The sequence below is a fragment of the Balearica regulorum genome, chromosome 2 (assembly GCF_011004875.1).
Source record: "Balearica regulorum gibbericeps isolate bBalReg1 chromosome 2, bBalReg1.pri, whole genome shotgun sequence".
Taxonomy (NCBI): Eukaryota; Metazoa; Chordata; class Aves; order Gruiformes; family Gruidae; genus Balearica; species Balearica regulorum.
The window spans coordinates 48,377,872-48,404,079 of record NC_046185.1 but is presented as its reverse complement, the minus strand read 5'-3'; the positions used below and the strand labels follow the sequence as shown (position 1 = coordinate 48,404,079).

The window sequence follows — 26,208 nt, the reverse complement described above, 5'->3', positions numbered from 1 at the left end:
TATGGAAAGCGCCTTAATATTGTGCATTTTTTGTATATTGGTTTCTTTGTTTCTGCCTTTTGTTTTCTTTAAATTAAGAAAATTATATTAATACAAGGGTATCAGCAAACTCCATAAATTGTGATATTCTAAGTAATACAAATAGATATACATAACTTCTGAATAAATTGTGAGGTAAAACTGTTTCTCTTGTGATCCCCACGCAAATTATAAGTGTTGCAACTGATGTCACATGCGATGTGAAAATTTTTATCGTACACTGTTTCAACAGCAATTGAGGGGACATAATGTAATGGGAAAGACTCCCGTAAGTCGGGTTCCCTCACCAAGCCCTAATGGTATCACACATAGCACCATAACCAGCCGCTTCAGAAATTATTGACAACAGTTGAGCGTGATCTTAGAAAGATGAAGTGCCTCAAAGAAGAGTGGATGTACGGGAAGTACATTTAATTGTTGCGCCATGATGAAGAATCAGTTATACTTTCGTAAGCATCAATTAATTAGGTGTATCCAGGAAAGATGTCTGCCAGATAAAGAGTAGGAAGGATATGGCTTGGAGCGCATTAAAAAGAAGATTACAGGGAAGGTTAGGCTAAAACAACTCACAGTTTTATTTTCCCACGAGACTGTATTCCCCCCTATCAATTACTCGTTAATTTCTCGTTTTGTTGTCCCAGTTGCTTTGCATCCCTCCTGCACGCTCCAGCTGGCTTTTCTTGGCGGGGGGCGGGGGGGAGCTGCAGAGGAATTAAAATCAAACTTTGAAAGCCCTCAGGAAACGCCAGCCACCCGCCCGCCCGCCCGACGGGCTGCACCGACGGCCCCTCAGCAGCCTCCGCGGGCTCCCGCGGGCGGAGCTCGGCGGGGCGGCGGATGGAGCTCCCCGCCGCGGGCCGGGCGCCCCGAGGGCGGGGCGGGGCGGGCCGGGCCGGGCGCCACCGTCCCCTTCCCGGCGCGGCGGGGCACGGCGCCCCGCCCGGCACACTCCACCCACCCGCGGCTACTTGCGCGCTCCTCGACCGGCCGCCCCCATTTCCCCTCCCGGCCGGCCCGAAGAGGTGACCCCGTCCTGGGGCAGAGCGCGGAGGAGTCGGCGGCCATGTCGCGGTGCCCCGCCGCGGCGGTGCGGCTGCTGGTGCTGCTGGTGAGTCCGGGCCGGGGCGGGGGGTTCCCCGGTGCCGGGGCGGGGGGGAAGGCGCTGCTTTGCCGCGGGCAGGCGGGGGGTGTTGCGCGGAGCTGCGCGGCGCTGTGCGGGAGGGAGGCGTGGGTGCCGCCGGCTGCTTGTGACTGGGAACGGGTTTTCTTCCTTTCTTTGGACAGTAGGTAAAAGCGATCGCTGTTAGCTGTCCGAAAGCAGGTAAAGGCAGAAAACCCCGATAAGAGCGGTATCTCGAATGGGTGGGGGGTTTTGAGATGCCAGAAGGAGCAGGAACGCGGTGAAGAGTTCATATCGTTGCCGTCTTCATGTTCAACATACTATCTGTATTAATAAATTGCATTACTTTTTTGAAGGAGTGGTGCAGGCAGGGAAAATGGATCGTAAAGTATGATTTAATGGAAGTCTTTATTGCCTTAGAGAAATGATATGTAATTCTTAACAATCCAAGACACTTCAGGCTTTCTCCTTCCCCACCCTCACCCACTTTTAGCCATCAGCCTTTAGAGCTTCCATCCTATGAAATACCTTTTCGGGCTAAAAGCAAGGAGTATTCCATAACAGAAACCAAAACACCTGGTTTGCTTGATTTGCACTGATGCTTTCTAGTTGTTTCTAGACGTTTTACTGGAAGCTTTCCTTCATATCTGGAGCATTGTTCTTTAGCTCTTCACCTTTCCAGGCTGGCAAAATGCCTGCGGAAGTCAGGCCGCCACTGCTCAGACAAAGGCAAGGGTGGAGGCCAGGTCATGGTCTGTTCCGGGGAGCTGCCAAGGAGCTGGGCAGGGTTCAGTAACAGCTTGTTGCATGGTCAGGCTGGAAGGTGCTGTAGATCGGGACCTTGTTCCCTGAGCCTGAGGTCCTGCAAAATCAGGTTTGTTAGATGGAGACCCATTGCCTGGTAATTTTAATGTAGGCTTGTGGTTGGCCACAAGTCAGCCAGCAACAGTTAACCCTGTTCTTTGCAGCAAGCTGGGAGTTATGGCACAAAAGAACAATGGGAAACATGCAAGGCGTTACTTGTACAAAAGTTTTCACTGACTCTGTAATATCTGAAGCCACACCGTCGTCTGTTTTGGTGGGCTTGCACTGGCTCAGGATGCTGATGGTTTTGCCTGAAGAGAAGAGGAAAATTATTTTTCTCAATCCTCATCATCCTCAGTCTCAGCTAAAGTTGGGGCGGGGTACAGTATGCTAAGAGTGAACTCAGTTTGGTGCCTAAATGCCTCATTGTCAGATAGAATATTAGAGCAAATAAAGCTACCTTAGTTGGTTGATGTCCAGAGAGACATGGAGGCGCTGCTGGGTTTTGCCTTTTTTTTTGTTTGGGGGTGTTTTTTTCCCCTCATCTGGACAAAGCCATTCATGTGGTAGAAAGTCTAGTTGCTTGTTTGAGAACATCAGATTAGGATCATTTATGTCTTATGACATGCAAAGATGGCACTGATAACTTTAAAACCTTAAAAAACTACTGGAAAACAGAACCACTCTAAAAGTACTGTCTTCCCAAAGTGTCTTCTACCTTAGAAGCATCGAGGACTGTAAGTTCTTCACTCCCTGTTTTTCCTGGAGCTCTCTCATGGTCATCCATGCTCCCTCCCTGCCTGCCGGCTGCATCCCTGTATCTTCACGCCAGGGTACCTCGCCGAGGTCACGGTAGCTTTCCCCATGTCCCCCATGTCCAACCCTTTTCCAGGGATGTCTGGGCATGCTGGGCGGTAGTGCACCCGTAGGGTTGGGCTTGACCTGGCCTGTGTCCAGGGCACACACCCAGAGCCGTGGGCCTGCCGGGCGGGCACGGCTATCGAGGATTATTAGTCTGGGAGGTTTCTCGGTCATTTCTTAAGACATCACGTCTTCAAGAGAGGAAGTCTTAGAACACTTCCTACATTTGAGTGAAAGAAGGGTTGACAGATGTATGAATCTTACTACGCGAGTAGAAAAACTTATTTTTTTTCTAAACATCTTCTCAGATTGTACTTCTTGATGTTTAGGATGTTAGACTTAGGCTGGGTATGATGAAATTCAGTCCAGAATACATTAGATCACTATTGTAATGTCAGAGCCAGTAGCAATTACTTTTCAAAACTCATAGAAACAAGTTAAACTTAAAAAAAAAAACCCAACCAAAACATGATGCTTAGTTTTAGAAAGAGCAAAGGCGAGAGAATTGAAAGCAGCCTAGCTTCTGTGGCCAGTAACATGTTGAAACATGGTAAAAATATTTACAAGCATCTGTGCATTGATTCAACAACTTAATATTGCTCTGAAAAGGGGGGTAAACAGTGCTATGGTGAGATACGAAAGCAAGTGAGGAATACATAAGATCCAATATTTTATCCATCCGATTGAACTAGTGATGTATTATTTTGGACAGCAGATTTCAGAACAAAGTGAATTCCACCCAGGAGAGACTAGAGGAAAGCAAAAAAAATGCAATCTAAATTCAGGAAATCCTGTTTTATGATTCTTGAAGTGAGATTAAAGAACTAGGAACTGAGAAAAGAAAATGGGTAAGATGCATGATAAGTTTTCAGATACATGAAGGGTAATTGTGAAGAAAAGGGAATTACACTGTTCAAAGAGAGCTTTACCAACCTGGCAAAGAGGGAGATTCGGTTTGAGATTAAGACATCTCAGTATAGGTGTTTGAGTAAATGGAGATGCAGTGGATGCAGGGTGCACCTGTTTGGTTGGATCAAATTGTGCTTTCGAAGCAAATCTCCGGAGTGTGTGAATCTGATCCCTCCTGGGTGAAACTGCATTGGGAGGTGCATCCATCTACTCGTGGGTGTCTGGTCGGTGGGACCAGGCTAATTTTAGTCTGAAATAACAACCACGAAATATGGTTTGTATAGTGCTGGGTTCTCAGCAGCAACAAATCCTCTCGTATTGGGCTTGCAAAGTAGACATAGCTATAGTCAGTGGAGTCCAGAGAGAAATGGCAGATGTGGGCTGGCTTTGGGGTGACATGAACTGCTCTCTCATGTCCCTGTCTGTATTGGCTGTATTTCTGTTGAGTATAACAGAAGTTTAGGCACTAAACTTCATTTAGACATGTAAATTTGTGTGCCTTAATCTGAAACTGAATCACATTCAAACAGCAATGTGATCAACTTGCAAAGCGCTAAAAATAAGGATAATAAAATTAGGATAAAAATTAACAAAGACTTTTCCATCTGTAAGGTTCGCTAATGAGGCTGTGGAACCGCCATCACTCATTTTTAAGAACAGGTTAAACCATTGTCAGGAAGCATTTAGTGTAGTTCATCCTGCCTCAGGGCCAGGAGATGGACTAGTAGATAAGCTTGCATGGTCTCCTCAGCCTGCTTCTCTACATGTGGAAGATCATCACTTGCCCATTGTCTTCAAAACCAAACTGACTTGCAGGAGGTGTGAGATCTACATCTCCTGACACAGCATACAGGAAAGACCACATTTCTAGGACTTACTGTTTCATAGTGTAGCAAATGCAGACACATACTTTCTTGCATGCTCTGTCTGTATCTTCATGTTATAAAACTAAGCTATGTGTTCAAAGTCTGTCCTTTAGTCACTTCCTGGCTATACATGAACATGGATTTGGGCAAGAGCAGCCTTGCACTCCCAATACACGTCAGTCACTCCCTTCTTTTTCCCCTGCCCTCTCGCCTGCTCCTGCTGCTTTCCTGTGGTATTTCATTCCATTTCTATTACTTCAGGCCTCTGGTTTTGCACCTTGTTTTCTGTAACCATCCAGTTGTCTTCTGACAATGCCTTCTCAGCTCTGTGTCATCAACAGATGTCATCAGTAGACATCTATTTTTTGTGCCAAGGCTATGCTCCACATCAAATAACAGACAGGGCTTTCCTGCTCTTTACTAAGCTGTTTAATAGAAGGCAGCTCTAGGATGTTAAAAAAGGGAAAATTCAGAATTCAACACCTGTTGGATATGTGACTTTTCACTTTTTCTTGAAAAAATTTCATTGAATGAACTTTTCCCCTTTTTAAAATTCTTGCATCCTCTAAAAATTTGCAATAAAACTGCAGGATCCCTTTATATATTTTTTCCAAATGTATTTATACATCTCCTAAATAAAATTGCCACTCTTAAACACTTTTTATTGATGTCATAAAGTCCCTTATGAGATTGCCTGTGGGCTACAGATTGAAAAGTACAAAAGCAAAAGTATTTTTTTAGTGTCTCAGCAATAAAACAGAATCTTTTGAGGCTGCTTTGCAGCATTTGCAAACCAATTGGTTTTTACTTTTAGTTATCTTAATGAAAGACTTCCTGTTTATAATGACTAGCGGGATTTTCTCCACTTTCTTGATATGCATCTCAGTGGAAGACTTGCTTTTCTTAAAGTTCAGACACTTTTGTTCATACTGTGGTTTCCAATATAACGAAGCTTCTCACCTTGTGCCTCTTGTCTCCAGTATTGAGACAGAAACTCTTTTCCATTCACTTTACCAGCAAGAACAGACAAGGATGTTCAGAATGACATCTTGACAACTATTCACCTTCCAAAAGAGTTGCGGCTTCTGTTGGAAAACCCTGACTATAAACCAGAATCCTCCTGTCACTCTTGCTTCTACAATGTCATTAATCATAAAAAATAAACTTTAAAAACCCATATAACTAATAAAACCAAATAAGATTAGGAAATATTCATGTAAACAACTTGGTATAAGGTGTAAGATCCTGTAGCCCTCACAATGCATATCTGTTGGGGAACTTAGTGCTCGCTGATTTTTGTCTTCAGAATATACACATTGGGAAAATTGCCATTTGAAAAACAGTTCTGTTGTGCAAGTCGAAACAGCAGTCTGCTACATTGCTCAACACCGTCCACGCATTGCTGCATTGTGGGGGAAAGAGATAACATATTTTAAAAAAAAAAAAAAAAAAAGGCTGTCATCGATGCAGCAATCAAGGCTGAGTCAGAGGGATGAATAAGGAGAGCCCAGTCAAGAGTCTAGAATACCAGTCAAAGAGAATATCAGGAAATATCCTCTGAAATATCAGTAGGAAATCACTTTTTCTGAGCCTGCTTTGCCTGAGGCATTAGTATTAAAAAAAATAAATCACCTAAGATGCAAAATGTAGGTAGATGTAATAGTGCCGAGAACAATAAAAGTAATCTCTACCTATGCAAAGCTCAAAAGCTGTATTTAGTGGTTTCACAGTTGTAATAGCCTACTTTTTGTTGTTGTTTCCCAATGCGTACATTTTTGCACTGTTTGAGGGGTTTTGCTACTTGCAGAGTCTTTGGTGCGTGCAGAGCGGACATAAACACAAGGTCTATGGTAATCTGGTTGAGGCTCCGGTTCCTTCCAACCAGGGTGAGGCACCCAACTGAGGTGTTTAAGGGCATATATAGCTATCCTGGTGCATGAAGAGATGGGCAGTCCCAGTAATGGATGTGGGCATGCAAGGTTTTGTCAGAACAAGCATGATTTGCTTGCTTGCATGCACGTGTCTCCGCCTTGCTTAAGGAAGGGATGTATATGTGCCATTTATCCTCCCAGCAAGGTGCTAAGTAGAGAGTTGCTTCTGTTGATTACACTTCAGCAGATGTTTTGATTAGTCTTTGCTTTTAAACGTAATTTAACCTGGTTTGTTCTCTGATGTGGTTGGTGACCCTCCACAGCCTGTATAATCCATGATTTGCCCAGGAGAGGGAGTTTCTCCAGGGTGCTGCTGGCAACCAACACTTAATTCAATCAATGGCAAATTCCCATCGGTTTGGAATATTGAAGCATTACTCAGCAATAAGAAATGGTTGTTTAAAAATAACTATAAAGTCTTCAGTCAAAAAAAAAAAAAAAGATTAATTTCTTATTATCTGTTTCCTGCTGGGAGAAAAGTGCAAAACCTAGTAATGATATAATTACAGTGTATGTTTTTCATGTGAATGGCTATGGGTAAATTTTTCAGAAGCTATTATGTCTAAATAGTAAATATTAATTGATAGATATAAGATATCCTCTTCCTTGTGGTTTTGCTTTTCTTATGAGGTAGGTTGAGTCAGTTAAGTTTTAGTGTGGCTAAAGTGACCTAGAATTAATAATGATTATCATAACTTCCATTGCAGATCTGTCTGAATTATGGAAATGGACTCTATGTGAAGGTAGGAAATAATAGAAAACTGCTTTTCTTTATCAGTGTCTGAAGAAGGGTTCTTAAGCAAAGAGCAAGTGTCAAAGGCATGCTTTACTTCAGTTGAATAAATATTGTGATTTTTACCATCTTCTGAAACATGAAAGCTGTGTAATGAATAATGCCATGAAAGCTGAAATGTAAGTGAATGGATTCCTACATCCATCAAACTGAGTGGCATTCAACTTTGAGAAACTGCCCCTAAAACATTAAATATGTAGATATCTTTTTTTAACTCCGTGTAATGAAATCAACCGTTATTTTATGGAAGATGTTAATTGTAGAAACATTTCCAGTTAACTTGGAAGCCAACAGACACAGAAGGGACTGAGCTGGACAGAAGGACTAAGGGTGTCATGCAGAGTGAGAACGAGGGGTACTGAGCGAGGATAGCAGAGCCAGTGGATGGGTTGAATAGAGGCCTACTGTTTCATGTATTCTGATTTCAGAGAGAGGGTTGAGTCTGATGCAGTATTGATGCTAACAGGGTAATGAGGCAGAAATGATGGTTTCAAACAGCCTTAGTACCAAACCTCTTCCCACATCTGATGACAAGCACTGATATCAGCTGGAACAGGTGTATTTTCACCAAGCCCTGCTCATGCAAACTTGCGCATGTATTTAAAGCCTGTCTTACTTAATTCTGTCTTGATGAAAAGACTCGTATAGTTTTCCTTTTCAACCAACTTGAGGAACATACAGCTCTTAGACTGTGGCTTGGAAGGATAGTGTTGCTCCACGATTTTGAAGTTGCTAGGTATTGAAAGAGTAAAAGCTGTTCAGAAATCTGGGCTATAGCAGCAATAAAATACTCATCTGAAATGGCTAAATGTAATGCTGACATTCAACCTTGTTTTTTCACAGGTTTATAATCGAAATGGCAAGAGTGGCATGTTGTCTCACCCCAACAGCCTACTGAGACAGAAGCGAGAATGGACAGTCCCTCCGGCTTTCATATGGGAAGAGCAGGACAATGCTTATAAGAATCCAATTGCTAGAGTAAGCCCAGAAAAAGAGATAAATACAGAATACACATAAACGTAGAAATGAAAATGTAAAATAAGAGCATGGTTGCCCTAAACACATGCACAAATATGTCTTGAATTTTAAAGTCAGTTGAACGTCAGTTGAAGATTGGCACATTTCCTTCCGTTTCCTTCTTTCAGCAGATGAGTTGCTCTTGCAGCCTGATTTGGCTCAGTCTCTCATCTTTCCCAGCCACTAGTTTTATGAAAACTTTTGGGAATGCAGTATCTTTGAGTTTTTTCACTCCACCACCCCTACGCAGCTGTGGTTGAACTTGGCAAGCGGGTCCCAAAACTGCTGGTGGTGATTGAGTAGAAGGATGTACATGGAGCATGATTAGTATGCCTAATTTTTTAGGAAACAGCTAAAAATAACAAAGTGTTATCCTTTGTGCAAGTGATACGCCTTTGGTTTAGCACCAGTGCTGACACCTGAATTCACCACACCTGTCACTTCAGCGTATAAAGTAACTGCAGACGGTAGCAGGCTGTTACCCTCTGCTTGGTCATGCTGGCACAATGCACTCGTGCTTTTTCCAGATGTTTCAGGTATTTTCTGACAGCAGAGGAAAGGTATAATCTCTAGTCTATGCAGCCTCTTCTACCTGTTCCTCTCCAGGTCTGACCTTTCTTCCTCCAGCTTATCACTTCCTCAGTCCTGGTCACACTCGCTAGCTTAGCTCTAATCTCCCTTAAAAAGTTGTCCTATCTTATTTCCAGGCTTTGCTCAAGTAACTTCAATCTCCCTTGCTCAGGTCATTGTTCCAGATTCTCCCTCTTTTTTTTTTTTTTCTCCCTTGGCCTTTCTCCACATTTTACTTATTTTTATTAATCAGCCAGTTTCCTTCTTCTTCCCTTACTCCAACTTTTCACCTTATGATGGTGGTTTTCCAGCCTTTCCTTGCACTTGTATCCTATCCCACTCTCTTTGTCCAAGCAGTCCCAATTTTCTTCTCCCACAGACCTCTCCACTCCGTGATTCCGAACTGTTGCGCTGCCCATCATGTTCCCCATCTCCCTGCATGAGATCCTCAGGCAGAACACGTAACTCTTCCTGCATTCATCTCAACATCTCCACACAAAAAGCAATGCGGGAAAACACGTGTTTAATATTTATTTTTGTTTGTTCATTACAAAAATGGCAAAAATATTTTATTCGAATTTTTAAATGTGGTTTTATTTACCGAACGGTATTTAACCTGTTACATTCTTGCTAGATACATTCTGATCTGGAAGATACAGGGATAGTGGTGACTTATACTATATCCGGTCAAGGAGTAACAGAACCCCCTTATGGATTATTTGTTATCAATGGAAAGACTGGAGACCTGAACATAACAGGAATAGTTGACAGAGAAAAGACTCCAATTCTGCTTGTAAGTTGAATAGTAACTTTTTCCTTATAGGTGCCCTTCTATCCATTTTTTGTTTATTTTGTTCAAATGTGTTTGCTTCAATTAGTTTTAATCTAGTTTCCAGATACTTGTGTGTGTGTATGTATGCTTATATTTATATGCTTATATAATGCTTAGATTTTGTTATATATATATTTCTATTTTGCATATGTATTTATATATATTACAGTCACTCATTGCTTATTGTTTCTGTCTGTATTATTTCAGCTCAGAGGTCACGCACTAGATAAGACTGGAGCAAAACTGGAAGAGCCAATAGACCTCCCAATTAAAGTCCTGGACAGAAATGACAATTCTCCAGTGTTTTCACATGAAACCTTTTTTGGTTCAATTGAAGAATTAAGTGAAACAGGTAACTTATTTTTAAAATATTTTTTTTTCATTTAGCTTTTCCCAACACATGCAAGGGCACAAGTGAACATACTCTTTGCAGCAGCATGTCTACAGTAACAAGGATGCATTCTCTTGCTTGTGTAGGCCAGGTTATCCACATGTGAATGCAAGTTTTTATTCAGGCCTAAGCTGTGTGATGTGATGACGGGAAAGCGACCACGTAAGGGCAACGGAGACCAACACTTCCTCTTACGGCATCTTTGGTTTGGTGTCAAAGCTACCACAAATCCAGGGAGCAGCAAGAATTGCAGGGGAAATGCAGTCCACCTTCTGCCCTAGCAATCCCAGCCCATCTGGGAGGGACTCCACTCTGCCATGCTCATGAAAAGCCCTGCTTTATCTATGGGCTGGAGAGGTGCTTCGCTGTTAAGCACATATGGCTGTGACCTAATCCTCAAAGAACAAGTTAGTGGCAGTTTTCCTATTGATGTCAGTAAACATAAGAGCAACAGATTATTTCCCAGAAGATAAGAAGAGCTGGAGTAAAACAGCCTAATAAATACCTGACATTGTGTCCCTTTCAATATCACGATAATCTGAAGAAATAAATTACTGACTCACTTGGGTGAGGTATTGAGTTCCCTCAGCTCTCTTTCAAGTCAGTAGCAGCCATATGGTAATTGCTTCTTTGCCTGAATTCCAGCTAATGTTCAAATTCAGGCACTGGACGCTGAGGTATACCCTTTCCCAGAGGACAAAATCCTGTGCCATGAGTTGTAAGGGGATTGCACCATGGGGACCGCCATGGATTTTGAGTGAAGGTGTTGGAGGGCATCAGTACAGAGCAATTGTTTTAGTAACATTCAGGCAGAGGAGTTAATAGTGTTCCCTTTAGAGTAATGTGTGAGGGAAATGCAGCTTGTTGTTCAAAAACTTCTTTTCTTTTATCTACAGCTTTCTGTCAGAATTTTTGAGAGAATTCAACCTGCTCTGTGATGCTGGTGCATTGAATTCTATGAGTTACAGATGTGTGGATACAGTCTTCTTGTTTGCTGGAGGATATACCGTTAACATGTACTATTTGGGTTTTAGGAACATTTCTTTAGCTCTATTCATTAAATAAATAATGGCAGGAGCATCAGAAAATTGTGCGGTGCATCTGACAACAGTCTCTCAATCTGTGACATTACAGTAAAAATACTTAGCAGTTCATGGCAGTGTAAACATACTATGTTTTGCTTGCTTTTTTCCAGGTACAATTGTAATGAGGATAAATGCAACAGATGCAGATGAACCAAATAACCCAAATTCCAAAATTGCTTTCAAGATCCTTTCCCAAAGCCCTAGTGCTGCATTCAGTATAGATAAGCATACTGGCGAGGTTCGAGTAGCAAAAATAAACCTTGACAGAGAGGTAAAAAACCCATCCCATTTTTTATCTGTTAACAGCAGTCTTCTGATGCCTGTTGTGTTACCTTCAGCTCTGCCTGCTGGGTTGGAGAGCTGGCCCTTTTGCCTTCCTTCACCTCCCTTAGGATTTAAGCCTTGTCTGGCTGATGCATGTCTTTCGGGGATTGGGGGGGTGTGGGGGTGTGACAGGGTCAAGCTTGTATTCCCCCTGTCACCTCTCTAGCACAGCACCGGCCCGATGGCTGTTGCTTTCTGTCCCTCCCGTGCAGCCAGGGCAGCAGATACGTGAAGCAAGGGGTCATTTCATAGAATCACAGAATGGTTTGGGTTGGAAGGGACCCTAAAGATCATCTAGTTCCAAACTCCCTGCCATGGGCAGGGACACCCTCCACTAGCCCAGGTTGCCCAAAGCCCCATCCAACCTGGCCTTGAACACTTCCAGGGATGGGGCCTCCACAACTTCTCAGGGCAACCTGTTCCAATGCCTCACCACCCTCACAGTAAAGAATTTCTTCCTAATATCTAATCTAAATCGACCCTCTCTCAGCTTAAACCCATTACCCCTTGTCCTGTCACTACACTCCCTGATAAACAGTCCCTCTCCAGATTTCTTGTAGGCCCCTTCAGGTACTGGAGAGCTGCACTAAGGTCTCCTTGGAGCCTTCTCTTTTCCAGGCTGAACCACCCCAACTCTCAGCCTGTCCTCATAGGAGAGGTGCTCCAGCCCTCTGATCAACCTCATGGCCCTCTGTGCTGGAGAGCATATGGCACAGACAGCCTAGATCACCGTCTGCAAAGCTGCTGGCTGTGTCTAAATTTTTGTAGTATGCTACGCAAATCGACAGTGCAGAGAGTTAGGAAGTGTGTTGCTGAGAAGCAGCATTGAAAGCCACGTATTTCTAGCAACTTTACCTGTGCTTGCATGAATTTTCACTGGCCAGCAGATGGAGATCTGGATGTTAGCTCTCTGCAGCTGAGGGCAGCGTCTCTGCCTCTAGCCCTGTCCTGACTTGCAGGAATCACTGGCCACTGGATTTTTTTTCATTTTCTATGTAAGTACAATCTAACACTTTGTGGGGGAGATGCAAAAGTACCAAATCCTTTTGAAAGCCTCAGCTTCACTCCAGCAGAGCCTGTCAAGATAGTTGTGTGTGAGATTTGCTACTAGCTAGAGATAAGAGGAGCTATAGGTGGCCACGAGAGGGATTACCAAAATCTAATAAGGATAATACAGGAAAGGAAAAATTTGTAGCCTGGTTTAAACGTTTTTTTCTTATTGTGACAGACACAAAGTAGCTATTCTTTAGTGGTGGAAGCAAAAGACCGTGATGGTGCTTCAGATGGGAATGCTGCAACATCATCTTTAGAAATCAAGATTTTGGATGTCAATGACAATGTGCCTGTGGTTGAAAATAGCGCAGTAAGTACATTTATGACAGTATTGCTTCATACGAGGTTGTGCAAACTTTCTTGCACTGGTGAAATGAGGTAAATGATGACACCTTTTTAAAGAAGGGTGTTTTTGTATTGCAGTTTGAAGTAAGCATCGAAGAAAACAAAGCAAATGTGGAAATTCTGCGAATAAAAGTAATTGACAAAGATGAAGAGTTTTCTGATAACTGGTTGGCGAACTTTTCATTTGTTTCTGGTAATGAAGGCGGCTTTTTTCATATAGTAACAGATAACCGAACAAATGAAGGAATTTTGACTGTTGTGAAGGTTAGTATATTCTTTAGAGAGTCTTCTTTAAATATTAGAATAATTTATTCCCTTTAATTTGACATATATATTTATATTCAGTCAGTATGTAAACTGTAAATTTACATGGTGGACGCTCCTCCTTTGGCATATTCTTTGTTGGGGCATTCAGTAATTCCATGCAAAATAATAATTTTGTCTAGCTTTACCGCTTACATTCTGTGTGATCTTAAATATAGTGGGGCAGAAGTCCCCAAACTTTCCTTGTCAGGCAACAGTGCTAATGCATACGCTGTAAACTTTCCCATATTTTTGCTCTCCTTGCTGGTCTCAGTTTAAATTTCTTTATTTCCCATGGCCACAGATAATGTTTCAGGCAACGCCTACTCCATGAGCCATAGGCTACAGACTATTTTATGAATTTTCATAAATTGAAAGCATGAAAATATTTTCCATAAAGGGAAATATCTATTTTATTAATTTCACTCCCCTTTAGTCCACAAGAACTGAAGATGCATAGCATCCTAAGTACCTTTTTTCTTTTTTTTTTTCCCCTGCTCTGGTTTCCTTATCTGAAAACTGATAATTGTAAAAAATTGATAAGCATTATTAAGTAAATGAATTGTTTAAAATAAAAATAAAAATAAAAATTGGAAGAGCCAAGTAATATTGAGCACTGATTCACTGAAAGTAAAGACAGAATATATGGGTATGAGTCATTTCACCTACCTTAAATTGGTTTAAATTCAGTAATATAAAGACATACCTGTGGTGCCATCCGTTAAGAATAATCTTCCTTATGTACTTTTTATAAAGAGTTGAAGCATTATGTATTGGGAGTAACATGTTAACCAACAGTTCTTCTTTGCACTTTATTACTTACTACTTAAATAAGGATGCTATAGTATTATTTAAACAGTATTATTTCAATATTAAATGTATGAATGTTGTCTAGATATAAGATTCTGTCAAATTCTGAGTGAATTTTTTTTTCTTTTTAAATTACTCTAGGAGCTGGATTATGAAAAAATGCAAAGCCTGCACTTGGGCTTTGTTGTTACAAACAAAGCAGAATTCCACAAGTCAATTAAACACAGTTATAAAGCACAAAGAATTCCAATCAGAGTTCATGTGGTTAATGTGCAGGAAGGCCCTATATTCCCTGGTGGCACAAAAATTATTGAAGCAAGTGAGAACCTACAGATAAGACAAGTTATTGGACAGTATCAAGCCTATGATGAAGACACTGGAAAAATAGCAGAGCGCATTGTGTAAGAATCTTTTTATAGCCATAATAACTATGTCAGAAATCACATCTTATTGTAAAAATATATATATGGAACTGAAATAATTTCAAAAGCAGTTACATAATTTACACCTAAAGCAACATCATCGTCAATATTGTATTATGCAGAAAATAGCTGACTTGAAAAGCCTGATTGTTTGGTCATATATGGTGAGACGTGAGTGTTTGGGCTGAAGTTGTCCGTGCTTGCACGCTTTTTGTCACGCCTGTTTACTTTTGAGGGCTGATTTACTCGTCTGACTTCATCGTCTGCAGAAATGTTAGGGAGAAATAGGCAGAAACATCTAACAGTGGGACAGAAAGGGTGTAGAGTAGATGAGGCTGTGTGTGCATTTGTGCATTTAGATTTTTGAATCTTCAGCTAAAATGTTGTTGAATCACCACCGTGGCTTTTACAGGTGGTGCAGAGCAGCACCCAGTGGAGGACCCCTCTCCCCCACACCTGTAATACAGTCTCTCCCAGGTGGCTGCTGCTCAGATTTTGCTGGGAGCAGGGATGGAGGGAAGGAGGACCGCAACCAGCAGCTCTCTCTCCTGCTCCGGTCTCACTCCCTGAGTTTACTTTTTATAATGCCTCCACACCTAAATGCTGACTGCAGAGGGAAAAGCAGGTTGCAGCGTTCAGGGGAGGTTTATAATCTTAGTTTTAGAGTAGAAAACAATTCCAGTGGCGGGATCATCAGACCTCACACCTAGGGATTTGGTCTCTGCTTAAATGAAGAGTAAACGTACCGTGAAGCTGCTTTTTGCACTGATGGTTGTGTTCCTCATTATAAATGTGTACGTCTTTATATGCAATTTTGTTCAGATACATGAAAGGAAGAGATACAGCAAACTGGATCACAGTAGACACAGTCACAGCTGAAATCCGACTTGCCAAACAACTCGATTACGAATCGTCTCATGTAGTAAATGGTACCTACACTATCACCGTGTTGGGTGTAACTACTGGTAAGTTGAGAGGGTTTTGTTTTCACACTAATTGGTTTGTTTAGGGTTTAGTTTGCCTTTCTGTAACTCTGATTGGTTTAACCTCCCTATCTTTAACTGGCTAACAGTTAGGTGCCTAGTGCAGTTTCCCATAGGCTCTGTATTTGGAGGAGAGACATGGGCAACTTGTTAAAATAGGATGAACCTTGGAATGGGTTCCCAAGGTGCCCGTTTCCCTGACTAGATGCAGGTGAAATTTTTGTAAAAGTTTTGCAAAGACCAAGTTTGATAGGAACATAGCTTGTCAAGGTGGAAATTGCCAGTATCTCAGTACGCTAATCAGCATACTTCAGAGTCCTAAGTTTTCTTTGAATGCTAAGCAAGAAAGACTCCCTAAACTTCTTGTGTATCTAATTAAAATTCTTTTATAATCTGCATGTTATTGTGTAACCATACACAGGAAATACGTTGGGTTTTTTAAGTCAAAATAGTAAGACAGCTTGCCTTCAGAAGAACTTTGCCAGTACGTTTATTAACATTAGGAATGAAATATTGCTCCCATAAACTCCAGGGAGAGATTCTTTAACTTATGTCAGAAATGTTTGTGTTTGGGGAAATAGTAAGTGTTTTTATTTTAAGAAGAAATTTTTTGCACTTTTCAAATCAATTTAATTTTTCATATTTTAAAATCTTAGATGTTCCTAGGAAAACGATCACCGGCACAGTCGTTATTCAAGTTAAAGATGAGAATGATAACTGCCCATTTATTGTGAATGCTGTGCAGACTGTGTGTTCAGATGCAAAATTAGTTAATGTTACAGCTAATGATTTGGATGGTTACCCAAACAGTGATCCCTTCAGCTTTACTGTCATTGATCAACCAGAAGGAACAGCAAAAAATTGGATAATTGCATCTGAAAATGGTAAGAAAATATGTTTTTAATTACTTTCAGTTCTTTGGAGTCCTAGTGTTGTGATTTAGTTCCAGTCAAACTGACAGTTTGGCTGATCCAGACTTAAAAATCCCATATATATATATATATGTGTGTGTGTGTATATATATATATATATATATATGGAGTTATGCATGAAGACACATCACTTTGGTTGTGCTCCCTTCTCTCTAATGGCTATAAAAGCACACTCATGTCTTCTAGGGCCTGTCACCTCCCCTCAGTTGGACTGTCCTTGCCTAGCTTGATGACCCATATGTGGTCACAAGGATTTTGTGGGTGATGCTGGGATCCAGCCATTCCCATCTTGCCACAAAAAGCATACAGTGATGAAGGATGCTTTTTGTTAGAACTGACTTTGGAGATATGTTTGTGTTACTGGCTGCAGTTTCCCTAACTTAAAAATAAACAAACGAATCAACCTGCCTGCATAGTGGATCTTGAAAAGGGGAAATACAATGTAACCTGAGATTATCCAGCATGATAGGAACAAAAATAAGTCATAAATCGTAAATAATTTTAATGAGCATTTTCTTCTTACATTTCTGTTCATAGAAGCCTAGGAAATGCTTGAAGGAGATGCTTCAGGTAGCTTGAAGGCATTTTTTCTTCTCAGACTCATTCTGTTACCCATAATCCTACAGTATAACTCTGCAAAGCAATCAGCAGAGTCATCCTAATGGCCAGGTTTAGGACCAAGAAGAAATCTTCTTACCTTTTCTCACCCCGTTTGTAGCCAGACTAGCAGTAATTGTAGGGATCACCCAAACAGGGTGGCGTTCCCAGCTGGGAGCATCATCTGGGCGTCTCTTGCCTACTTGTGTCCTTGACATGACATGGCTACAGGAGCAGGTCGTGTGTTGGCTGCCCAGTCTCTGCCTGTGGCCTTCAACAGATGAATCTCCTAAAGACTGCAGCTGTTTTTTTGTGAATTCAGCCTTTGGCTATCTGGACGACGTGAAGGTTAACGCTATAGAGGGGGTTGGGCTGTCTTCCACGATAAGTCTCTGCTGGTGTGAAACTCTTCGCAATTATCTGAGACTGCAAGTGAGCATGGCTGCTTTGTTACCAGCATGAATTACTTGATAAAAATAAGAGCACATATGCTGTAGCAGTAGCTAATTTAACTTAATTGTGTTGCATTGGCTGGACTTAACTGGAGGGGGCTTGTTGGGAGGCTGTGATGGTTTTATTTCCCTTAGTTTACAGGAGTCAACTTTCTCACTACTCATTTCTTGTTTGCCTTTCTTTTTCTTTAACCTCCTCCTCCTGCCTCAGGCACCAGCATACAGCTGGTACCACAAAACCTGAAGCTGGGCAGAACTGAAGTTCCCCTCCTGATAAAGGATTTCCAAGGGTTGAGCTGTGGTCAAACACAGTCTCTACAACTGACTGTTTGTAAGTGTACGGGTGACGGCGTATGCAAAGAGAAGATTGTTGGCACTAAGTCTGTGGGTCTGGGACCAGGAGCAATTGCACTAATCATCTTGGCATTTTTACTTTTGCTGCGTAAGTAATTGTTTCATATTATCTCAGAAGCACTGTAAATATGGTCTGCAAGGCATCAGGAAAGAAACAGTCCAGCTCCCAGGTTTTATCATCTTGATATACTCTGTGTAATCTCCTAGTATGTGTGAATGGCAAATCCCCAGCTAATTTTGGTAACATCAGCATCTCACCCTCAAAGGATTTCAAGCTGTGCATTTTAAAATTAATATGTACAACTTTAATATTTGTTTATGGTATTGTAAATAACAGGTGGGGAAGCAGTAAGGAATCCTTTCGCTGTTTCCCACACCTCCCCGTGTGAACCCTAACTCTTCCCACTCAAACCGCAGCGCTCTCTCCACTCTCTTCTCCCTCACCGCAGACCCAGGTCTGGTGTCTTGCTTTGAGCAGCACGTGATGATTTTTCTTTGGTAAGACAAAACAGAGGCTCAAAAACAGAAGAATGCTTGTAGTCAGGGCATCACCATGTGTACCAGTGCTGTTTTTAAAATGGCAATAGTTTATTGTTTGTACTAGTAGCAACCTAGCTGTGGCAAAACAAAGTTCATGCCACAGGAATATGCTCTGCTCCTGAAACTGGTTTGTTTTGAGTTCCCCAGGCAACGCTCTAGACGTGTCACAGGAGTGGTGAGGTGGAATTTACATGATGTCATGTCGTTATCTAGTAGTAAAAGAACAGGAGGTGTTAGAAATGCTGAGGTCGTACAGTGATACTTAGGGCTTGGTTTAGGTATATGAGATCTTCAGTGGAAGTATAGCTAGATACATGCGTGGTCATCTGCAGGGTTGAGGCCCTGACAGGTTAATTGTCAGTTTATTCTCTAGGAAACCATCCTGGCATCTGTTTCTAGGAAATACCTTGAAGATTTGGAAACGTGTCTTCAGTCCTTATCAGCCCTCATACTGATCACTACCTCACTAAAGACACATTTTGGTCTGAGAGCTGACCAAAGTTTGGTACTGGCTTTTCGCATCCTTTGACCTTAATCATCACATAGTTAATGGCAAACTTCTGTTTCCCCGTAGTTATTCCACTGTTACTGCTGCTGTGTCCCTGCGGCTCGAGAGCGAAGGGATTTGCTGTGATATCGGACTACAGCGAAGCGATGTTGCGTCAGTGGAACAGCGAAGGGGCAGCTCCTGAGGAGAAGGCATGTATCCCTAATAGCATTTCTCTTTGATTTCTATCCAAGTGTTCAGTTTGGCACTTGGCGCTTGTTCCACGTTACGGGCTGATGTTTCAAAGCTGTACAGCAGATTTTAACCGCACATGAACATTAATTAAAATTAACCCTGTGAGGCTCAGTGAAGGATGCATGGAAGATGAATTCCACCAGCAGCTCTAGAAAAAACAACCATGTTGTTTAAACCCCAAAGTAAAGGGAAAGCAATCAAGCAAATGTTGATGGTATCTGAGCAGAAGATAGGAGTGTGGGAAAAGCATGGATGCTGTGAAGAGTGAAGCATTTGCATTTGCAAGCCTGGAATGTTCTGCACCCCTTTGGTAGCATGGTAAAGCAGCTAAAGAATGGGTTATGAAACTTAGCTTCTCCTCACTAGTTTAAAGTTTCATGCTGCATTTTAAATGACTTCCCTGTGTATTTGCCTTCTTAAACAGAGGAAATTCTTAATTAAAGAAAAAAAGGGCAGAAAAAAGTGCAAATATGCAGAGGGAACTGTGAATGCCAAGAGAAGTTTGACCTTTCTTGTTATGCTACAAAACTCAGTTTGCAAAAAAAGGGCATGACACTGGCATGCTTTTGCACAATAACAAAGAAGTAAGATAAAAGACTTTGATTTAGGGCCAATGCTCACACCAAATTCTTGTTAAAAGACAATTAACAGGGAAGCCAAAAAAAAAGAAGAAAGGGCCAGGCAGCACCATAGAGGCAGCAGGCAGTGCACACTCCCCTGTTCTGTGTCTGAGGAAAGCTGGGCAGAGTCTTTCTTAGAACAGCTCAGCTCCCTGGAGTTTTGCAAGCCTTTTTTTTTTTGTGGGGTTTCTTTCTCCCGCTTTCACTCCCAACCCTTTGAGTTTCAAGAAAACAATGATCTATAGAAAAATTTCCATGCTCCTCCTTGGGAAAGCGGTTGTGGAAGCTGCACCCTATTTCAGGAGGCCATTTACTCCTTGCAGCAACATGTATAAGTGCGAATTTGAACAAGTCATAAGACAGTACCCTCCCAGGTCCCACCCAGCCTTACTGCTGGTTTGGTGAGTTCCATGTGCTAGACAGTGCAGCTTTCATGTCACATCTTAATTTGTGTTATTTATGTAGTCAGTGCTAAGCCTCATCTCAGCCACCGCGCTGGGGAACTCAAAAGGAGCGACCGGCGGAGCAGCAGCGGCAGCGGGAACAGCAGGAGCAACAGCAGCAGGAGCAGGAATGAGTGGAGAGGAAACTGCGGCAGGAGGAGGCAGCTCTGCCTCTCATGTGAGAGAGCATCACAGCATGATCACCAAGGAAAGATGGGAAGAGCAAAGACATCTCCTTTCTGGTGCTGAATATGGAACCATGGCAGCTGGAGGGGTTGAAGGCATGGCAGGTATGGAAGGCAAGACAGTGGTGGCTGGAGGAGGAGTCACAGTGGGAGCAGCAGGAGCCATGAATGAAGAATTTTTAAGAGACTACTTCAATGATGTAAGCATATGACCCGAAAATAACAGTATTTTGATATTTACACTTAGCATTGTGAGATGCCACTCATGTTATTGCAAACACAGATGTGTAGATATGTGTATATAAACAGTCCTGATGCAATGGCCAATGTTGTGTGCATGTGGAGTGGGGGCATTAAGGATTTTTGGGTTAGGCTCACATGTGGGACTTAGAGCATGACAATGGTCAGTCTTGTGGCACTGAGTGCTAACAAGATCTCCCACAACAAGACCCTTCCCTTGCGGGACGTACTTGGGAATGGGATCCAGAATATTCAACAATGACCAAGGATCCTCTTGCCCAGGAAGCAGCCATGAGAAAGACTATGTGATATATATCTCAGGGATTTAAGCACATTAAACTGGCCTGTAGGGAGGTACCTATGATTCATCATGAGTCACAGCTACAAACTTTATAATGGAGCAGGCTTTTGAAAGATAAGCTGTAGATGTCAGACAGTAGGTGGGTCTGCATTTTCAAAGTAGCTGATGAAGGAAGCGGTGCTGCACTTGTCTCTTTGCCCAATAGCCTGGGTAAAGGGCCATTCATCAGAAGTGTATGAGGCACATGTTGCAATCCCCTTTCTGACTTTTTTTTTTTTGTGTGTGTGTGTGTGTGTGACCTAAACATTGACCAATAGCTATTCCTACTCCTTGCAGCTATTCCTCTTTACATAATGCATCATTAGTCCTTAGGCTGGTGAGCTCCTTATAGTAGAAGTTTCACTTCCATATGCCAGGGAATGTACAGATTGTCCATCACCTGTACAAACAAAATATCTTCACACCCTACAGCTGGCTGATGGTGGGGTCCTGCAGGGGAGTAGCTGTGCAGCTTCGAATCACCACTTCAGGCCAGGGAAGGATTTGAGCTTAAGACACTTGTATGGCTCGTGAGTGCTGTAGCTACTGGTCTGCTGGGTGAACAGATGCAACAGCAGCAATTCTGCTTTCCTTCCGCTCTTTGAGCTCCCTAATTATTAAGGCATGCTTTAAGCATAGCTGCCTGCTGAAGTCCTGCACGAGCACTTAGTAAAGGTCATACTACAGTACTCTTTACAACTTCTGGGAGACTAAAATATCTCAGATTATAGGAAAAAATTAACCCCAGACAAGTAACCAAGCCACATAGTTTCAGATGTGTGCTGATTTTTGCAGAAGCATCTCAGGTAATGTGCCTAGTTCCAGGATCAAACGCAGATAAACATACAGAGTCAGCTTGGGTCTGGACATATACCACATTACACAGATGCCTGAGCTAAATGCACTCTGGAATTTCAGATGTGGCAGAAAAGTGGTTCTGAGCACAAGCCTGCAACTGTATTAGGTAAAGCTGGTTCAGCAGGCCCAGAGGATTTGGCTGTCTTCACCCCTGGAGCTGGTGCAAGCACGTACACAGATATTTGTGCACTGACAGCAATCCATTGCAGGTGCTGCTTTCAGACTGAGCTGGCCGTGGAAGTTCTGTAGTCAGAAGCCCTGAGACCTCCTTGTTGCAAAGTGGTCTGAATAGAGCCTAAAAATCTGTGTGCTGGGCTATGTTACCATACTTATCAAACAATTTAACTTGGTGATTTGTTTGCTGTTGAGCTCCTTGGGTGTGATCCCGCAGGCTGTGCTAGTGGAAAGGGCCATGGCAGGTGATGATATGTCAGCATGTACTCATTGAATGTGCATTTACATGTTAGGGTACTCTCGGGCATGGCTTTGGCACTCTCCCGCCAACACCTAGTTACAGGTGAAGTTCATTCACTGAACCAAAGTAAAAGCAATCTCTTTGTGAGGGCGGAGTGGTATCACAAATGGCTATCTGGTAGGAATAGCAGCAGATGGGTATAGTACCCAAGGTTTTCAATGTAATCCCAGAGCACCCTGTGTTTTTCTTCTCATCAAGTGTACTGCCAAGCTCAGACTAACTTCAAAAAAGCACTTTTAGGTGCTGCCCTTGGTTCGTTGACAGTTGCTGTGGGTTCAGTTAAATTTTCTTATTTTAACCTTTTTGACCAAGGTTTGATTTTCAAATTTACTATGTTTAGAATTGCCATTAATGAACTTTTGCTTGCTTTTGTTTTCTATCTGTAGAAAGCTATCTCTTTCGCGGACGAAGATGAAGCCCAAGCTGCAAGCGACTGTCTCCTCGTTTATTCCCAGGGAGAGTCAGGCTCCCCTCATGGCTCTGTCGGCTGCTGCAGCTTTATTGAGGGTGATCTTGATGACCATTTCCTTGATGATTTAGGAGACAAATTTAAGACTCTAGCAGAAATATGCATAGGCAGACAAATCAACATGAAAGATGGTAGCTCCAGGAATGAATCAGGTTTCGGTCTTAATGACACCAAGTCACGGTTCTTAGATCAGCAAAATGCTTCCAGCTCTGAACAAGCCTTTGCCTCAGGCAGCCGCTTCCAGCCCACCCCACCAGTGTACACGGGCAGAGGTGCAGGGGAAGACACGGTGTCCAAGGAGGTCGTCACAGAAACAACCTTTGCATCCCGGTCTGGGCAGCACGGCAACCAGTCCCTTCCCACAGCCCATGCAGAGACCAATTTCACCGTGATGGAAACATCCTACTCTGCGGGGGCTCCCGACTACTCAGCCGTTCGCTTTCTAGAGCCCCAGTTTAAGGAGAACGTAGTAGTGACAGAGAGAGTGCTGGCACCCGCGTCGAGCTTGCAGGGTATGGTGGAAATCCCCGACTTGCCGCACGGAAGTAATGTGGTGGTTACAGAGAGGATGGTGAAGTCAGAGGGCGCCAGAGCAGGAGCCCTGATGGTTCAGGATCTCCCTGACTCCCAGTATGTCGTGGTGAGGGAGCGGGAGAGGGTGCTTGTGCCTGCTGCAGAGCAGGGCTCGCTCAGCTTCCCCGCGGTGGCGGAGGGGCGCAGCGTGGTGGTGAACGAAAGGGTGGTGACAGCCTCAGGGATGCAGGGCAGAGCCGAAGAGGCGGTGGGTGCTGGCTCGGGAAGGCAAGAGCATGCGTTGATCACAGACTCCTTGCTTAACCAGGGGGGCTCCAATATAGAGGGGACGTCTTCTGCCAGCGCCACGCTGAGCAAGTCTTCCAGGGTCACCAAATACAGCACGGTGCAGTACACTCGCTCGTAGCCTGGCCCCTTGCAGGGGCAGCGGTGTCCGGCACCCTTGTGTCAGTGCGTGTCTCACCTCAGGCTTTTTCTTGAGACCCACATTTGCTGGAGCTTTCAGAGTGACATGGACTCGCTTGCAGTAGTTTATATAAGTAAGGATTATGACCAAGAAGCTAGTAAGGAAATCATCTGTTGTTATTAGGCGACATTGGCAGTGATGCTTTTGAAGTGGAAAGATGTGGGAAACATTTTTTTTTTCCTTATGTGCTATTTTTGTAATTGCTTTTTTATTATTCAGTTAGTGTAATAATACCACATAACCACAGCTGCATAATTATGGGAAAGCAGGAAAAAAAGTCTAAAATCTAGTGATGGATAGTAGCGTGCAAAGCACAAGTTAAGTTTCTGACCTGCTGTTTAGTGTATCAGCTGAAGTTCCCCTTAAGGGGCAACAGTTGCTCATTGCATGTTTGCCATCGATTACCTTGTGGGCCAGGGCAGCTCCCTCCTGCAGATCTCTGCCCCTTCGTGTATTGCTAAGAAATCTCTCCTTCCTGAGAAGCCCAGGCCACCAAAGCCAGTACGTCCTCTGGGCAGTGGTGTGTTGATCTCCTGGAGGGATGTCACAACTTCGGGTTATCGGCATTTCTACCTTAAGCAATCAATATTTGCATATTAGCACAGGGATTAAAGAGAGCAAGTAGCATAAAAAGCTGAGAACTGCAGGTTTTTTGGTACCTCAGTGTAAAAGTTCCATTACTCGGTGTGGGTCTAGGCTGACATGGGCAAGTAAGCATTTGCATCGTATAGATTTTTCACTGGCTCCTGACCGGTCCTTTAATAATATATGAGAAACAGCCAAAACTTACCTTAGCTTTAGAGCCAGAGATTCTGTCAGTGACTTTGCTGGCAAAGTTTATGGCCCTTAGAGATCTGTAGGATCTGATTTACAAGTGCGATTAGCTAAGTGATTTTAATTCTGTCTCAACTCACAGATACAAGCACAGAAACGCAGCCTGATGTCTGTGCGTGTGAGGTTCTGCTGGCTCCAGCACCAGAGCTCGGGTGGCCTGTGTAATGCCATATAATGGCAGCTTTCCTTAGCTCTGACAAGACAAGAGAAAGCCCCATTATAATTCTGTAATACTTAAAATTACTTTTCTTTTCCATGAAGTTTATGTGGTAAAAGCAGAAGAGAGTACTGTATGCTGTTTGGCACTATGTATATATGCACATGTAAATATTTATTTGTACGCAGTTTGAAACATTTTAAAGTGAATTTTATAGCCATACACTCCGCATGTTTTGTCAGAGTAGAAAGGAGTATTTTAGATGAGGTATTATACCATGTTTATCTCATACCTGTAAAGTCAGCAAATCTGGTCATACGGTAATGCATAGCCCATGCATCTGCAGAGCTTTCTGGTTGCCTCCATCTCTCCTGGAATTTTCCTGCAGCTGCAGTGTTGTTTTCCACTGGTATGTTTTGCCTTTGACTAGAAATGGTTTCAGTGTATTTGATTTTACTGATAAGGATATAAAAGTTGATGCAAAAATATAAACATAAACCAGGGTACATCTTGACAAATAGGCCATTACATTAAGTGGAGGAGTACTTCCAAGCAAATCAAACTATGCATTTGCTTGGGACCTACTGGTTATTTATCTCTTAAACTTCATTTTTAAAGTATGTGTATTTACTTTTAAGCAAGCATGCAGTTTTGAGTGGTCACCACTCTTTCCTGCAGTTAGAGGGAGTGAACTTATTTCTGACTTTTTAATGGAGTATTTCTGTGGTTTTATGCAATCTTAAAATAAAGAACACTACTGTATTTATTTATTCTTCCTTCAGTTTTAAGATAGCTACTCTGGTGAAAACACTGACTTTACTACTGCAAATAAAAGGTTTAAACATAGAATGAGGATTGGGATTTCCCAAACAGCCTGAAGGATTATCTGAAAGATACAGAGGTAATAAAAGTTGTTGTCCTGCTAATTTACAGATTCTGAAAAAAATGTGAATTCTGCCTGCTGGTTAAGCGCACAAAATTCTCTAAGAACTTGATGCAAAACAACAGCATCCCATCCACAGATTTACTGGGCTTTGAGTTAAACTCTTCTAATCAGTTTAAACTTCCAAACATGGCATAAAATATTGTCTGCTATAACAGATAGTTGTTAACATCTGGAAGAGGATGTAAGAGTCAGGATGGTGTCACAGCAATCCTGACTTCCCCTTTGTATTGTTTATATATAACCTTTTATCACAGATTTGCTAGTGCTGTAAAGAATCTGTTCAAATAGATTGGTTAAGAGTGAATCTCCATTATTTGGCTTAGTCTCGTACCAAGACTTCAGATGCTATCAGCATGTGCTAATGCTGACAGAACATCCATCGGATTAAGTCAGTCACTTCTAATGGTGCTGTGTTTTGTAAATGATGGTGGCTGGTGGGAGGAATGTACAGACCCAAACTAATGGAAACGCCTGGTTAGCATCTGACCACTAGATAACCCTGAGACAGGCTTAGCCCTAAACACTTATCTTTGTGAGAGATGCCTCATTCTGACTTCAAAAGTAAA

General features: G+C 42.5%; 1 protein-coding gene across 2 annotated transcripts; it reads left to right on the top strand.

Moving 5' to 3' along the window:
* Positions 1-901: 901 nt before the first annotated feature.
* Positions 902-25,458, top strand: DSG2 (desmoglein 2). Of its 2 annotated transcripts, none has more exons than XM_075744183.1 (15): positions 902-1,147; positions 7,238-7,273; positions 8,167-8,301; positions 9,545-9,703; positions 9,950-10,094; positions 11,329-11,489; positions 12,771-12,905; positions 13,019-13,204; positions 14,195-14,454; positions 15,298-15,440; positions 16,115-16,342; positions 17,651-17,881; positions 18,908-19,036; positions 20,165-20,523; positions 22,623-25,458. In XM_075744183.1, exons 1-15 carry the CDS (start codon positions 1,103-1,105, stop codon positions 23,643-23,645), a joined length of 3,375 nt encoding a protein of 1,124 aa, XP_075600298.1. In that variant the 5' UTR covers positions 902-1,102; the 3' UTR covers positions 23,646-25,458. The 2 variants fall into 2 exon arrangements, with proteins under 2 accessions (XP_075600298.1, XP_075600297.1); XM_075744182.1 differs by having other exon boundaries at positions 930-1,147; positions 18,908-19,032; positions 20,161-20,523.
* Positions 25,459-26,208: the final 750 nt, after the last annotated feature.

Bases quoted from the DNA above. Each gene is read 5' to 3' on its own strand.
- DSG2 (XM_075744183.1), top strand. From the start codon at position 1,103: ATGTCGCGGTGCCCCGCCGCGGCGGTGCGGCTGCTGGTGCTGCTG. The intron at 1,148-7,237 runs GTGAGTCCGGGC...CTTCCATTGCAG, and splicing joins TGCGGCTGCTGGTGCTGCTG to ATCTGTCTGAATTATGGAAA. The intron at 15,441-16,114 runs GTAAGTTGAGAG...TTAAAATCTTAG, and splicing joins CGTGTTGGGTGTAACTACTG to ATGTTCCTAGGAAAACGATC.